The sequence below is a fragment of the Lissotriton vulgaris genome, chromosome 12, assembly GCF_964263255.1.
Source record: "Lissotriton vulgaris chromosome 12, aLisVul1.2, whole genome shotgun sequence".
In the NCBI taxonomy this organism is placed as follows: Eukaryota; Metazoa; Chordata; class Amphibia; order Caudata; family Salamandridae; genus Lissotriton; species Lissotriton vulgaris.
The window spans coordinates 326,377,164-326,391,878 of NC_141700.1; the positions used below are offsets into that span (position 1 = coordinate 326,377,164).

At 44.3% G+C, this 14,715-nt stretch overlaps 1 protein-coding gene across 2 annotated transcripts in view; it reads right to left on the bottom strand.

Moving 5' to 3' along the window:
* Window positions 1-966: 966 nt before the first annotated feature.
* Window positions 967-14,715, bottom strand: part of VSTM2B (V-set and transmembrane domain containing 2B) — a 181,757-nt gene continuing 168,008 nt past the window's right edge. Inside the window, exon 5 of one of the 2 annotated variants that reach the window (XM_086946449.1) lies at window positions 967-1,234. In XM_086946449.1, the coding sequence (XP_086802575.1) occupies window positions 1,152-1,234 (83 nt within the window). In that variant the 3' untranslated portion in view covers window positions 967-1,151. Of the gene's footprint in view, window positions 1,241-14,715 lie in introns of both variants that reach the window. The other variant, XM_086946448.1, reaches the window with a different exon arrangement.

Sequence of the window (14,715 nt, forward strand, 5' to 3'; positions counted from 1 at the left end):
CATGTCCGTTTCTTGGCCACACCCCTTCTCGAAACCCCCACAAATTATTATCAAAATGCTTCTTTTTGCGTAATCAACTCATTTAAATATTTAAATTCTCTGAATCTCCATTGCAGCACTACTACAATAGGAGAGACATGCTCCTACATATCGCTAACAATGGTCACCAGTGGTGTAGGCGATACAAGGTAAGTGGTTTTATGTATTTACTTTAATCTTTCCCTTCGTATGTCGCACTTTACTAACCCCCACCATACCCTGCCCCCATCCTCACCGCCCCACAGCGTTAGTTGTGCGAGCCACCACTGGTGGTCAAATGTGGATGAGAGCAACTATCACAGGTGTAATAAATAGCACAATTCGCTCTTTCCTGCCTAACCTTAGAAGCTACACCAGTTTGGATGCACAAGGGTGCCAGCTATCAGCAATGCAGTGAGATTCCTACATAGAAACTTTAAGCCAACATTCTTTGCCCAGAATAGCGTGATGAAGACTCCTAAATACTTCTTTGAAAATGCAAACAAACTTTTTTTCAAAACCTTTTTTATTCAACTGTTATTCGGCAATATACAATACAGTTTATAAACAATTGTCTTACCTTGTTTCCAATCTTTATTTAAAAAATAAATATTATTGACAATGAATTATGGTAAGGTGTGCCTTTTTTAATTAAAAACATGTCTTGAAAAGAAATAATTTAATTAAAAAAAAATTGGGGAGAGGAGATCAAAAAACTGAAACAAAAAAACCTACAAAAAATATTTCTCTTTCATGGAAAGTTTTTGACGCCGTCTCTTTACTTGTGTTCCATAGGTTACTGCTCGACAGTTCGTGCAAAAAATAAAGATAGACAGGACACTCAAATGAGTCTGGAGGGCTTAAAAGGCAAAAAATCATAGTGCGGTACATCCAGCACAGTTTGAATAATATTACTTTGAAAGGAGATGCATTTTAATTATGTTTCTTCGTGAGTCACCTCTGCAAAAATATTGTTTTTTTTCTCCTTGTAGAATTTTTCATGCTGCTGTCAGTCTTTCCCTGTTCACCATCAAAACTGTAGTTTTAGCAAGGTTTACGTTGCAGGTTTTTGTTGGTTTGGTTGGTCGATTGGCGAGTTGCTTGGATAAGGAGATTCGAGATGAAAAAGTCCATCAGTGATTTACTATTAACTGTACAAGATTATGGAGTATTAAAAGCAACAGGTAGAGCAGGCGGTCACTGGCACTGGTCGCTCCTGTACCTAGGACACAAAAGGAGATTATGAGAGGTTGTTTTCCACAAACACTGTACACACTGATTCACTTTTACCATTTTTGCCAATTGTTATTGCTTGGTTTTAGAAATAAAGTGTGAAATATGATTATAGGTAGTCTAGTATAATATTTAAGATGATTTGGTGATGAAAAAAACAAAATCACTCGTAGCGATTCTAACTTTACATTTTCTTGGTCAAAATTGTACTTTCGTTCAGTATCAGACTGTCCCTACTTCAGATAGTAGTGAAGCACTGCAAAGTTACTGCTACTCCATTTTGAAGCTTCAAAAATGAGTTATGTGCAAACTAAAATAACCACAGGATTTTTTTTTCAGTTTTATATAGCACAAACTTTACTTGAAGGTATTGAAGCACTTAACATGAGCACCAGGAATATTACACAAGGACAGAAGCATTTTTTGTTTTGTAGGCATAGTGAGTGTAGTGATTTGCCCAAAATCACAGGATCTTGAGCCTGTGCCGAAACTCAAACCTGATTTTCCATTTCCACAGTCGGCAGCTCTGTCGGTTACGCAACATCTCAACAAGTGTGAGGGACACAGAATGTCCATGGCAGCTCTAGACTAAAAAAACTCTTTATATTCCTGCATAGAAGGGCTCTCAGAAAGCCAAAATTTTGCTATTAGTGTATCCCAGCCTACCCTGCTGAACAACTGGTAGAATGAAACATTGTCCATGTGGGTCTTACTTTCTCCCCACCCACTCATCGACTGAGCACTGGTAGTAAAATTGAAAAATGTACATCGTCTAAAAAGCTTCCAGCCAAAGGACACATTAGGCCAACATATTAGATGTACTATGTGAGGCTAGAAACTCCAATCTTGATAACTTTGTACCTATGTTGAAAAAACATGGCAGAAAATACTTTTTTATAACTTAGGTTGTAATTGCTAAAAAGTATATTGTTACTAGTTAGTGCTGAATTCACTGCAGAATGTACATAAACTCCAAAAATAAGTTTAACATTAACGTGATGCACAAATTTAATTATTTTTGACCTTGTTGGACTTGGCCCTTTTTGCAGGGTCATCCCTAATCTTTTTGCCTTTCTCCAAGCCTTTTTTCTGACATGGTGTTGGTGGTTGTAGGACTCTGGGCACTTTAGCACTGCTGTCCAGTTTAAAGTGTGTGCACTCTCTTTGATCAATGTGGTAAGATTGGTCTATACCTATTTGGTATATTTAAGGTACATCTCAGTCCCTTGTAAAGTGGTATCTCAGATATCCAGGGCTGGTAAATTAAATGCTACTGTTGGGCTTACAGCGCTGATTGCGCCACCCACCAAAGTAGCCTTGCAAGCCTATCTCAGGCCTCTGCCATTGCAGAGCCTGTGCATGTAGTGTGACTGCCGCTGTGACGTGGCACCTAAAGTGTGTGCCATGTCTGTGACCCCCCTTTTACTGCATGTCAGTCAACCCTAAGGTAGGCCCTAGCTAGCCCTATGGGCAGGGTGCATTATAGGTAAAAGATAGGATATGTACCTTAAGTGTGTGACATGTCCTGGTAGTGACAAACAGCCATTTTTGGTTTCTCACTACTGTGGGGCTGCCCTCCATATGAATGCATTGGGTATTCCCTGATAAGTGTTTCAGTGGTAATTCCTGATATGAGAGGCACAGCGTGGTCAAGTTTGGTATATTTGGCAAAGTGATAATAAATGCTGCGCAATGGTGTGCGCAGATTTATTTTAACTATTTTAGAAATGCCACTTTTAAAATTTGGCATTTTTGTGTGCTACGTGTCTGCCTGCCTGATGTGAATTGCATGCCCGGCTTTTGAGTGACTGGGGCTGGTGAGGTGTGTGTGGCTCCAGGAGGGGCAGGGTGAGTCAGCCATAGGCTGAATGGGACATCTGAATTTGGAGTGGTGGGAGGAGAAGTCCTGTGCTCCCTGAATAGGATTGTGCCTGCCCTAGTGAATGCTGCTCCACCCCCCTCTGGTGTGTCTGATGGCAGAGACCCCATCTCCCAAAGAAGGGTGTGAGCACTGTAAACAGAGTGCTCCAGCACCAGTTCTAGCTGGTCCCCCCCAAGTCCTCTGCTCTACAGACAAAGGAAAATGTGGCATGAATGTAGGGGCTATGACCTCATATTTCTTGTGTTGTTTCTGACTTTGCTGGGGGCTAGGAGGAACCGCCACAAGGGCTTGCCTCCCTGCTGAAGGGGCCTGTGCGCTGGCCTCCCTGGGCCCAACTATCTTTTATCTCTGCCTGCTTTCTAGCGCCTCGGGAGCGCTATATTTTAACTGCCCATGAGAAGGAGAATGCTGGGGCCCAGCAGCACGAGGCTGCGACACGCTGCGAGGGATTCACGGTGTGGGGATTCCCCAGTGTTGTGAGGAAAAGCAAGAGCCCACCCCGCATTGCTGGTCATCTGGCGGGAGACCACCCCGCATTTGAATTTATTTTATTGGCGGGAGTCCATCCCGCATTTTGCCGCTTTCTGCGGGAGCCTACCCCGCATTGTGGTTACTTTACAGCGGGAGCCTACCCCATTCTTGTGCGATCGTGCATGCGGGTGCCCACCTCACGTCTGCCTTGAGTCTGGCAGGTGCCCACTCCGCATGGCAAAGAGAGGAGAAGAGAAATCACTGCAGAGAAGAGGAGAAGCCACTCGGAAGCCAGGAGCCCATGCCTGGTTGTGGGCGGGGCTGAGCTTATTACAGCGCGGCCAGAGAGGAAGTCAGGCAACGCGGTGCCAGACGTGTGAGGTTCCGTAATTCTGAACCCGTTACATAAAGGTCGTCGTATCGTGACGATTTTGGTAACAGCGAACTGCAAATGACCAGTGCGGTATGTACGAGTGTTTTCGCCATGTTCGATTGATGGATTCACTGTGTATTCAGGGATTTCGTTCCGAACCTTCGGGTTCCATTTTGTGTACGGCAGTCATTTTGTGGTTGCCCTCACATAGGCCGATGACTACGGCCGAACGAGTCCTTGGGACACGTACACCTTTAGCTGACTTCTGTGTGACCTGAGTGAACTGACTCCATTGCCCGAAGCTAAACTTTTTGAACCAGTTCCTTGTTCGGCAGCTGGTCAAGATAGAGATCAAAGAGTAGGACATTGCTGAGTTTATGGTACACGCACACACCCTTCTATATTGCTTCTCATCTGTTTCTGTTCCTTCTTTTATGGCCTATTTATGGTTTGGGTTGAGGTCTTTTACTATGGGTTTGTCCGGCCTGTCTGAGCAAGAATGTTAGGCCTTCCCGTGTAATTGATGGTGGGCTGGACAACTGAAAAGTGGGTTTGTCGTTATGTGATACCTTTTGCAATGCCATTTGTGATTGGATAGTTTGTAAATAATTGGTGCTAGTCAAGAATGTGATTTTTGGCATAAAAGACGATGTCTCACTCTACTAAATTGTGCAGTCTCTGACGAACCACCCATGTCGTGCTTCGTAGACTTCTGTTCCTGGTTGCAGCCAATAAATTTGATCTTTGACGTGACCGAGAAGTATCCTGTGTCTCTGTATGCCAAGACAGGTGAACTCGAAGACATCAGGCGTTTCCCCTGGCGCCGCTGGGTTCTAAAACCCGGTTCTTCAGTTGGCGCCCATTGTGGGGCGACTTCAGCAGTACCGGTCCAAGCCTGAAGATCGTGAGGAGCTTTGTGTGAAAATTCTGGAGGAAGGCCTACCACTTCATCGACCCCTGTATGTCGTTGTGGTCCGAAAGTCTTTGCTGTGAGGTTCCCCGCTTTCCGACGGCTACAAACGACTGCTGCCCGACTGTCGCCCTGTCTTGGACCCTTTTGATGATTATTAAAGCGAGACGATAGACGGGTCTTCTAGTGACGTCATCGATATTTCAGTTAAGTATGAGTGGAGCGTCTACCAGTCCTTAGTTTTTGGGTATCCCCTTGGGATCTTTGATTTGGAACTTGCAAGCTCCAAAGCCGAGGGACTCGTGTATTGCGAGACTATCGTATACGATATTCCCTTGAAGTTTGAAGCTAGACTAGTGAGCGAAGATGCCTGGTCTTAGCAGACTTGGAAAGATATTTTGTTGTGGTTGTAATAGGGATTCCCGATTGGAGGATTCGTGTCCGGTGCCTCCGATTGGAACTCCAACCTATGAGCTCTATTTAAAGCATGGCGTGGGCCCCATCACGTATAATGAAGTGTGGGTCCGCTACACTAGGAAGGATGGTGTCCTAAAGTGGCCCCAATATGGTAGTTATGACACGGAGATTCTAGATAATCTAGAAGTTAAACTCTTTAAGAAGAAAGCCCGGCCGGCGATGTTTGAATCTTTCCACCTTTGGCAAAAGGTAGCCACACAGAAAGAAATTAAATTAGCGAAGAAAAATAAAAGATAGAAAGGTATCTCGATAATGCAGGCTGCTATACAGTTTAAAGATAACGAAGAAGAACAAGCGAGTGAGCAGTTGCACAGGCAACGTAAAATGGCGATTGATAAATGTTATCCAGCTTTGCCACCTCATCAGCAAGGTGCAACGAAGGAACTTGAGAAAGATCCTTTGATGTCACATTTGTTCAGTTCGCCACCCCCTTATGTGCAGAGTGCTACAGCACCTCCGCAACCTTTAGTTGCGCAACCTCCAGTTGCTTTGCCCCCTGTTATTGCATAGCCGCCAACTCCTCTTCAGTTGGCTCCTATTCCTCTAGTGCAGCCTTCTCAAGGGCCGCCAACTTTGCTACCTGCTCCGTCTCCAATTCCTACAACTTTGTCTCCTGTTCTTGCTACTTCTTCTGCTACTGTTCCTACATTGGTTTCCTCACAGTCTGCTTTGTCTCCTGTCCTTCTGTCAACTTCTCCTTCTGTTCGACAGAGAATGACTGATACTGTCACTGGTCTTTTGTCTCCTTTCCTTGGGTCATTGAGTATGACCCCTGTTTCAGCGCGTAAACAGTTGCGTAGCCAAATGCCGAAGAGCGGGCAGTATTGGATCATTTAGCGCGTAAATGGGTTACTAATTCTTCAAGATATGATTTAGAGTCTGTTATGGATGCCTTCCGTCATTGGGAAGCACCGAAGCAGAGGTATGTTTTTGACATGATGTGTACTTTCCTTCATGAAGAATGGGAAGATGGTGATTTGGGACAGACTCCGTCTGAGTTGTTCCGTGTACAGTCCGAGTTTGCGAAAGGTACGCTTGTGGGTCTCGTTGTTGAAAGAGCAGTTGCAACACTGCTTTCATTTAGGAGCGAGTCTCCTTCTCAGCCGTTGTTTGAGCATGATTCTTCTGTTAGGAGAACAGTGCGGCAATACCCAATGAGAGAGGTTCCTTCCGTATGAAAAGAAGCAGTGCCTGCTGGTACGAATAATAATCCGCCAGGTGTGCCGGCTCATTTTCAGCGTGTTTGGGTACATGTTCCGTGGAAGCGAGCTGAAGTTTTGGCCCTTAAGCAGACTTTGCCTGATCCTTGTAAAAATCCTGCAGGGTACTATAAGGAATTATCACAGACTGCAGACTCATGTGTTATGAATCTAGCTGACATAGACATGTTGTTTGGAAATGTAGTTCCACAGCCTTTATGGGGATTGGTTCGTCATATGGATCATGCGCAAGAGTTAGGTGATACATGGAATAATATTGGTGCCGCGGATGGCCGACAAGTTGGTGGTACTAAACCTGAGCCTTTAGTTGCAGAACTTCCTGGTAGGATCATTACTTACATGAAGACTTTAATGCCTGCTATGCGAGTAAACTGGGACAAGTTGTCTGCATGTAAGCAGAAGAAAGACGAAAGTGTGTCTGATTTCTTCACTAGGTTTGAAGAGACGTTTATAGACCATAGTGGTCAAGACATGAGTACGGAAGGTGGTCAACGGTTGTTTGTTGATAAGTTTGTGCATAACTTGCTTCCCGAGTTGTGTACTAAGTTGAAGGATTCAGAGAGTTCTTGGGCTGTTTCTTCGTCAGCACAGATATTGGCTACTGCACAGTACTATGAAAATAGAGATAAGGATGAGAAAGATAGAGCTGACAAGAAGACTAAAGATTTGAAGACGAAGGTTCTTTTGCAGCAAGCGTATCCCCCTCGCAATAATCAGCGTGATTATCAGCAACCTCAGCAGTTTCAGAGAAACTCGCAATGGTTCGAGTCTTCTCAACCGCGTTTTCCTGTAGGCCCTAATCAGTGTGCATATTGTAAAGAAGAGGGTCATTTCAAGAATAGTTGCCCAGTTCTGTTACAATGCGCGAATGGTGCTTCTGGTGTGAGAGGTTGAGGTGTTCAGCCATCTCCTAGAGGTAGGGGACGTGGTGTGTTCCCCCAGAATGCGCGTTCCTTTCCTCCACAGAATTCGATGATTTGCATTGATCAGCAGAATGGTGCGTCTGGTAGGACGAATCAGTACTATGCTGACGACTACTATGTCGAAGGTGAGAATGTGGACAGTAATGATTGCTAGGACAGCCATAGACAAAGAGAGGGAGTTTTGTCAGTTCCAGTAGATCAGAATGGACCTTATGTTGAAGTGATTACATCAGGTGTGTCAGAGCCTTTTCTGTTGGATACTGGTGCTGCGAAGAGTTCTATTATGCACTCTAAACTCCCTGGCGCACCTTTGTCTGGCTTGACGAATGTTTCCGTAGGGTTTTCTGGCGCCCCAGTTAGTAATCCGATTTCTAGTCCTTTGTCTCTTTCTGTTGGACCTTGTGAATTCGAAGCACCCCTTATTCTGACGACAGGTTGTGGTGAGAATTTGTTGGGATTGGATCTGTTGAAAAGATTGTATGCGATGCTACATTGTTCTCCTTTAGGAGTACAACTTACATTAGGTAAGAGAGTGATCTCTCCGATGTATGCGCGCCGGAGTCGATCGACCGGGGCGCGGGGCAGGACATCCTGGACCTAATGACATAGCTCAGGTAACTAACAGGGCGTACTCTCAACAGAGAATCCAATTTGCTCGCGCAACTCTACTAGAAATTGGTAAGACCCCTATTAAATCATGTTGGCACTCCGCGGACCCTAATGCGCTACCGCCACAATGTACTATATGTAATCATCTTTTTCCTACTGTCCAGAACTGCAATTCCCATGTGCCTAACCTAAAATTGATGTTATTAAACTGTAGATCCATGGTAAAACATAAACTGGAACTACGTGACCTACTGCAGGAACAAGACTTCGATATTCTGTTCCTTACTGAAACTTGGCTAGAGGAATCCTCATCCCCCGATATACTAGAGACAGTTCCTTTGAATTACAGCCTACTGAGAATCGACAGACCCAAACAACGGGGTGGAGGACTTGCACTGATTTTCAAAAAGGAATTGGAATGCACCCTCACTAATAAAGCCATCATTAATAGTGAAAGCGGAACATTCTCTATAAAAGTGAATCCGTCAATGACCATCACTGGTCTTCTCATCTACCGCCCCCCTGGCAATGCTACCCCTTTCTGTAACCAGCTCATAGAAACAGCCACGCAACTAGCCATAAAATATAACAACTTTATGATTTTAGGTGACCTGAATCTTCATTTCGAAGACATTAATGCTAAAGAAGCCCAATTACTTAAGACAGCTCTTAACGCACTGGGAATAACACTGCTCTCTACCTTTCCCACACATCAACATGGTCACCTTCTTAACCCTGTTTTTGCCACCTGGGAAGGTATCGAAATGCATCCCCCGGTCCCAATAATCTGGTCTGACCACCACATAATTACTTTCAACATACCTATTAATAAGACTAAGAATAGTGTGAACAAACCCCTGTACACTAAGCGTCGTAACTGGAAAAATTATACACCTGAACGCTTGATCAGCGAATTAAAAATTCACCCCCCGCCCACAGGACAGTCCCTACAAGACACCTGGAACAATTATGAACTATAGTTGAGTAAGGCATTAGACAAAATCGCCCCATGGACTTCCAAACCCCCAGTCAGGAGAACAAAATCTGAACCTTGGTTCTCAGAAAAATTAAAATTAGCTAAAGCCCGCTGCAAAGCGATCGAAAGAAAATGGAGAAAAAACTATTCTGCTGAACTTAAGGAAACCTACAAACTGGAACTAAAATCATACCAGAGATTAATAAGAGAGGAAAAAAGTCTCTTCTATCAGAGCAGAATCAAAGAAGCCACCAATCCAACGAAAGAACTATTCCGGATTTATAAGGAACTTACAGATACCTCTAGTTTGGATACCCAGGACACATATTCAAACGACTTATGCGAACAAATAGCGGATTTCTTTGTCAATAAAGTTGAGAAAATTCACGCTACTTTTCCCATTCCCTCTACATCAGGAAAGGAAACGCCCCCCATTCAAAAAACCATCCTCACCCAATTTAACACACCTGACAAAGAAACCCTGACCAGCATAATTAATAGTATCCATTCTGGTTCCCCTAATGATGTGTGTCCTCTAGAAAAAAGCAAAGACATCATGGACCATACTCTTATGGATCAAATAAGTCAGATGATAACCCTCTCTTTTAAAGAATGCTATGTTCCGGAGGCTTGGAAAACAGCTCAAGTCATCTCTCTCAAAAAAAAACCAACATCCCGGTTACCCAATTTCAAAATCTTAGGCCGATCTCCCTCTTGCCTCAATGTGCCAAGATAATTGAGAAAGTAGTCAACAAACAACTTATGGCTTTTTTAGAATCAGAAAACGTACTCCACCCTACTCAATCAGGCTTTAGATCTAACTATTCCACGGAATCAGCTGTTTTGTATTCCACGGAATGCATCCGCAAGATGGTGGACGAGGGTGAGACAGCAGCGTTGGTCATGCTAGATTTAAGCGCAGCTTTTGATACTGTGCTTCATGCCACGCTGGTGTCCCGACTTTCAGACATCGGAGTGAAAGACCATGCTTTGGCGTGGATTAAATCTTTTCTTACCAAAAGATCTTTCCAGATACATTGCCCACCCTTTAAATCATCTTCTCGAGACATGAGCTATGGGGTTCCACAGGGCTCTAGTTTGAGCCCCACATTGTTCAATATCTATATGGAGCCCCTGGCTCAGGTCGTAGAGAACTTTGGGGTGGGCATTGTCAGCTACGCCGATGACACCCAGCTCATGTTTAAGATCACTCCAGATACCGAGAAATATGCCTCCAACTTCTCGGATTGCATGGCTGCTGTCGCCATGTGGATGGATAACAACTGCCTCCGGCTAAATGGAGATAAAACAGAGGTGTTGGTGGTAGGGAATAAAACCTCATTATGGTCCCAGGCGTGGTGGCCCACAACACTGGGCGATTTTCCTCGCCCTGTTGAAAAGGTAAAAAATCTAGGGATTATGATCGACTCTGATCTGTCAGGAAAATCCCAAGTCAACAAAATAATAGGCAAATGCATCGGAACGCTAAGAATTCTTAGAAAAATCATCGATCTCATCCCTACTGAAGATAGAAAAACCATCGTACATGCACTTCTAACACCTCATTTGGACTATGGTAATGTTCTCCTATTAGGACTGAACCAAAAACATCTTCACCAGCTTCAATGCTTACAAAATGCGGCCACTCGCATGGTACTGGGCCTTCCCAGAAGAACATCTTCCAAGGCGGCCTTGTCCAAATTGCACTGGCTCCCTGTTAGGGAAAGAATCACATTCAAGAGCCTCTGCTACGCCCACAAGATTGCCCATAACAAAGGTCCCACCTATCTCAGAGATCTTCTGACTATCCACCGCCCAACCAGAGACCTCAGATCCTCTGGAATGTCACAATTCAAACTCCCCCGTGTCCACAGAGCGAAAATAGGCGGCCGCTCTTTTCGCTACCTTGGAGTAAAACATTGGAATGCACTACCTGTTCATTTAAGAATGGAACCCTCAGAGACTCTTTTCAGAGCTAAACTTAAAACCCACCTTTTTCCCCAATAATTCGGTCTGATCTCTGACCGCTCCTTCTCTATCCTCTGTGAGTTCTGTTGGCAGTCAGCGCGGGGATACACAGTTGTGCAGCCATGCGCTTTATAAATGTTCTATTATTATTATTATTATTATTATTTGTCGAAAGATCGACTTCCGGCAGAATTGTCTTCTCTCCCTGATACTCTTTGGGCTACTGGTCCTAATGATGTGGGTCTTTTGGAGATCCCGCCATATGTTGTGACGTTGAAAGCGAATGCTAGACTGCCACGTATTCCCCAATATAGGATTTCTAGTGATGGTGAAAGAGCGTTGCTAGCGATCATCTATGATCTGATTGAGAAAAGTGTGATTGAAGAAACAAGAGGTAATGTGTGCAAAAGTCCGGTTTTGCCTGTTTTGAAACGTACTGATTCTTCGCAACCGCCTGTATATAGGTTTGTGATCGATCTTCGCGAGGTGAATAAGATTGTTGTGCCACAGTTTCCTGTTGTGCCAGATATTACTGCCTTGTTAACTCGGATTCCACTTCTGCTACCTGGTTTTCGGTGATTGATTTGAAGAATGCTTTCTTCAGCATCCCGATTGCCGAGGAGAGTAGAGATATTTTTGGCTTCTCTTTAGGAGGTCGAAGTTTCCAGTTCAAGCGCGCTCCTCAAGGCTATTGTGAGAGTCCATCCATCTATAATCGTCAAAAGAGGAGGGAGAAAGATCAGTTGATCAGACGGGCACCAATTACCACCCAAAGAGAGGGAGGAAGGTCCAGTGTCAGCTTGTGCCCGTGTAAGTTACACGTTAAACAAAGGAGGGTGCTGAACTGTTCCTAAAGAAGATTAAACAGACTGGCTTGACCGAAGGTGTGTATGTTACACCTTTGGGCATCCATTATGTTGGACGTGTTTGCCTCACACACCCGGAAGGGTGTCATGCTTCATCATAGGCGTTGCTCCTCGTCGGGGAGACGGTGCAATCCCCGACGGGCTCACCTCAGAGAGGGGCTCTTTGGCGGAGATCTTTTTGTCCAAAAGCCTATTGGTGAAGTGCGGGTATGTGGGTCAGGGCAATCAGTATCCTGAAGGGAAGAGTGATTTAAAATGTAGCAGGGGGTGCCGGGAACCACTTTATTCTGGGGGTCCCCCTACTGCAGTTAAAAAGTGGAGTTAGCTCGCTGGGTGACGGCAGGTTAGGTAGCGTAACCCTGAACGAGACTAAAGTGAGGGTTGGTCAACATGTTTCTCGCATGGGAAGTTCCCGCGATTCGTCAGGACCTAGTGAAGGTGAAATTTAAAAAAGAAGAAAAGAAACCATGCTAGTGTCATGTAACTCGTGTGATTTACCTCAGGGGATAATCCTATGTCTAAACAATAGAGAAAATAAGGAACATGGTTAAACATATATAACATTCTCTTGTAAAGGTATCAACGGTCACAGCCAAGACAACAACAAAGTGCAGTGAAGTGGCGGTAGTGTGTGGATATTCACACGACCAAAACATGCCAGTGTTGTCGTCGGGTGTAGTGTATGGTGAACACTCTGCCACACATTGTATGTGACTAGTGTGGTGTGGATTAAAACCAGTGTTTAATAAAAATCGCAGCAGCAATCACAAGGAGAGTATCGTGACTATAGAGGAGTGGGTGCCAACAGTGGTAGTGCAAAGATGTTGACTCACCTAAAGGTCTTGGACTAATCGCCACCTGAGTAGTCGGCGGGTCGGTACAACAGGGTTTTGCCTATAGTAATGGCTGAGGGAGGGGAAGGAATTGTTAGGTTGGGATGGTATAAGTAAAGAACCCCCTGGTAGAGGTTATGTTGACTCCGGCATTAAGTGTTGCCTGGTAGAGGATAGGAGGGGATTGTCTTACCTCAAGTTACCCGTGTCCGTGCGAAGTCACCTACCCATCACCGCCGAGCTCGAATAGGTAAAGACGCTCGGGGGCGTGTACTATTTATAGGTGACCTCGTCATAGGGAGGCGCCAGTCGACGCCCACTATGTGGATCACGTGTTATCTGGTGAGGTAATGGCAGCCATTGTTAAGTGGTGGTAAATAGAGTTGAACCATGTAGACCGACTTTGATAGGTCCGTAATATTACGGGTACGTGGTGGAGGCAGGAAAAAATCACAGGAATTGGTATAAGGAATGTAATGTGCAGTATCGACATTAAAGGGTAATGCAGACCAAATGGTAAATGGGACAGACAGTGGCTAGTTTATAGCGAGTGCCAGGGAATATCTTCATTGAGTCCTTGTTTATCTGTGGAGAGGCGGTGGACCCATCTTTGTTCTTTACGGAACAGTGCATTCTTGGGGCAGTTAGGACTGGATTCAAGAACCACCCACCGGATAGAGTCCGCGTTGTGGTTGTTTTCCACATAATGTTTGCACATTTTGGTGTGTGTTTTCTTACACCGGAAATTGCTGCGGTGTTCAGTGATTCGTGTTTTGATTGGGCGAGTTGTCATCCCAATGTATTGGAGACCGCATGGGCATGTTAGCATATATATGCAGTTGGTGGTATTGCAATTAGTGTGGCCTCGGATTTCCCACTTAAAGGTTTCAGAAAGTTGTATTGTTTTTTGGGCTGTGGTGTATTTACATACCCCGCAGGATCCGCATGGGTAGTGGCCGGTGACCGGAGGTAAATTCCAGAGCATATACATGGTTGCCCCCTGATTTCTCGGGCACATGTTATGTCTCGTTCCTGTTGCCTCCTACGTATACAGCTGCGGCAGATTACCACAAGATGAGAGTTGTTAGAGGTGTCTTCAGGTGTCTTCAGTAAGGAAGATACTGCAGGACAAGAATTGGGAGATTTCTTGAAGGGTTTTCTGCCGTTTTGGGGACCTATGTGAAATGCGGAATTAAGCTTGTTTAAAAGATTATTAATGGAATGTTTATAATCATTCATTCACAGTTACCCCTGACGAAGGGCAAAAGAATTGCCCGAAATGCATTGGGTCATGAATAAAGATATACTGCTTCGAACTACTTTTTGCGTTGGATTCGTATATACAAAGAAGCCTGGATGGGCACAAGTTAATACGTCAAGTTTCCTAAAATGCGATATGTTGAATATGTGGATTAAATATAAAGAGAAGAAGACAAAGATGACAAACTTTTGGAAAATAACTGGATGAATATAGAATAAGGACAAATGGATTACAATGAGTTGGATCTAGTATCCTCTAACTGCAGTGCGTCTGGGTGTGGAGCGTGATTTTCACGCTCCCCATTTGTTGATATGTTTATATTTGCAGGAGGGCATTGCGTAACCCAGTTTGCACGCAATTGTTTAAGCATGAAAAGTGATGGACTTCAATGGTATATGCTGACAAATGCAGGTGTGCACTCCACCTCATTCATTGTTAAAATTTACTGCCCTATGTTGGAGTTGCACCCGATGAATTAAACAGTTTATTAAAGATAGTTTTGAGTAAATGTTTGCCGTATGGGAGAGACCACATATCATTTAACAGCAAGTTCGGAACAGTGTGTGATTAAGGAGGCAACGTGAAATAAGATACGCATTTAAGCTTTAGTAACATAAGTAAATAGTTGATGTCATCTTACACAAAAAGATTTTGATCGTTTTACGTATTGCTTGCACAATTCTTGTGAAAATTGC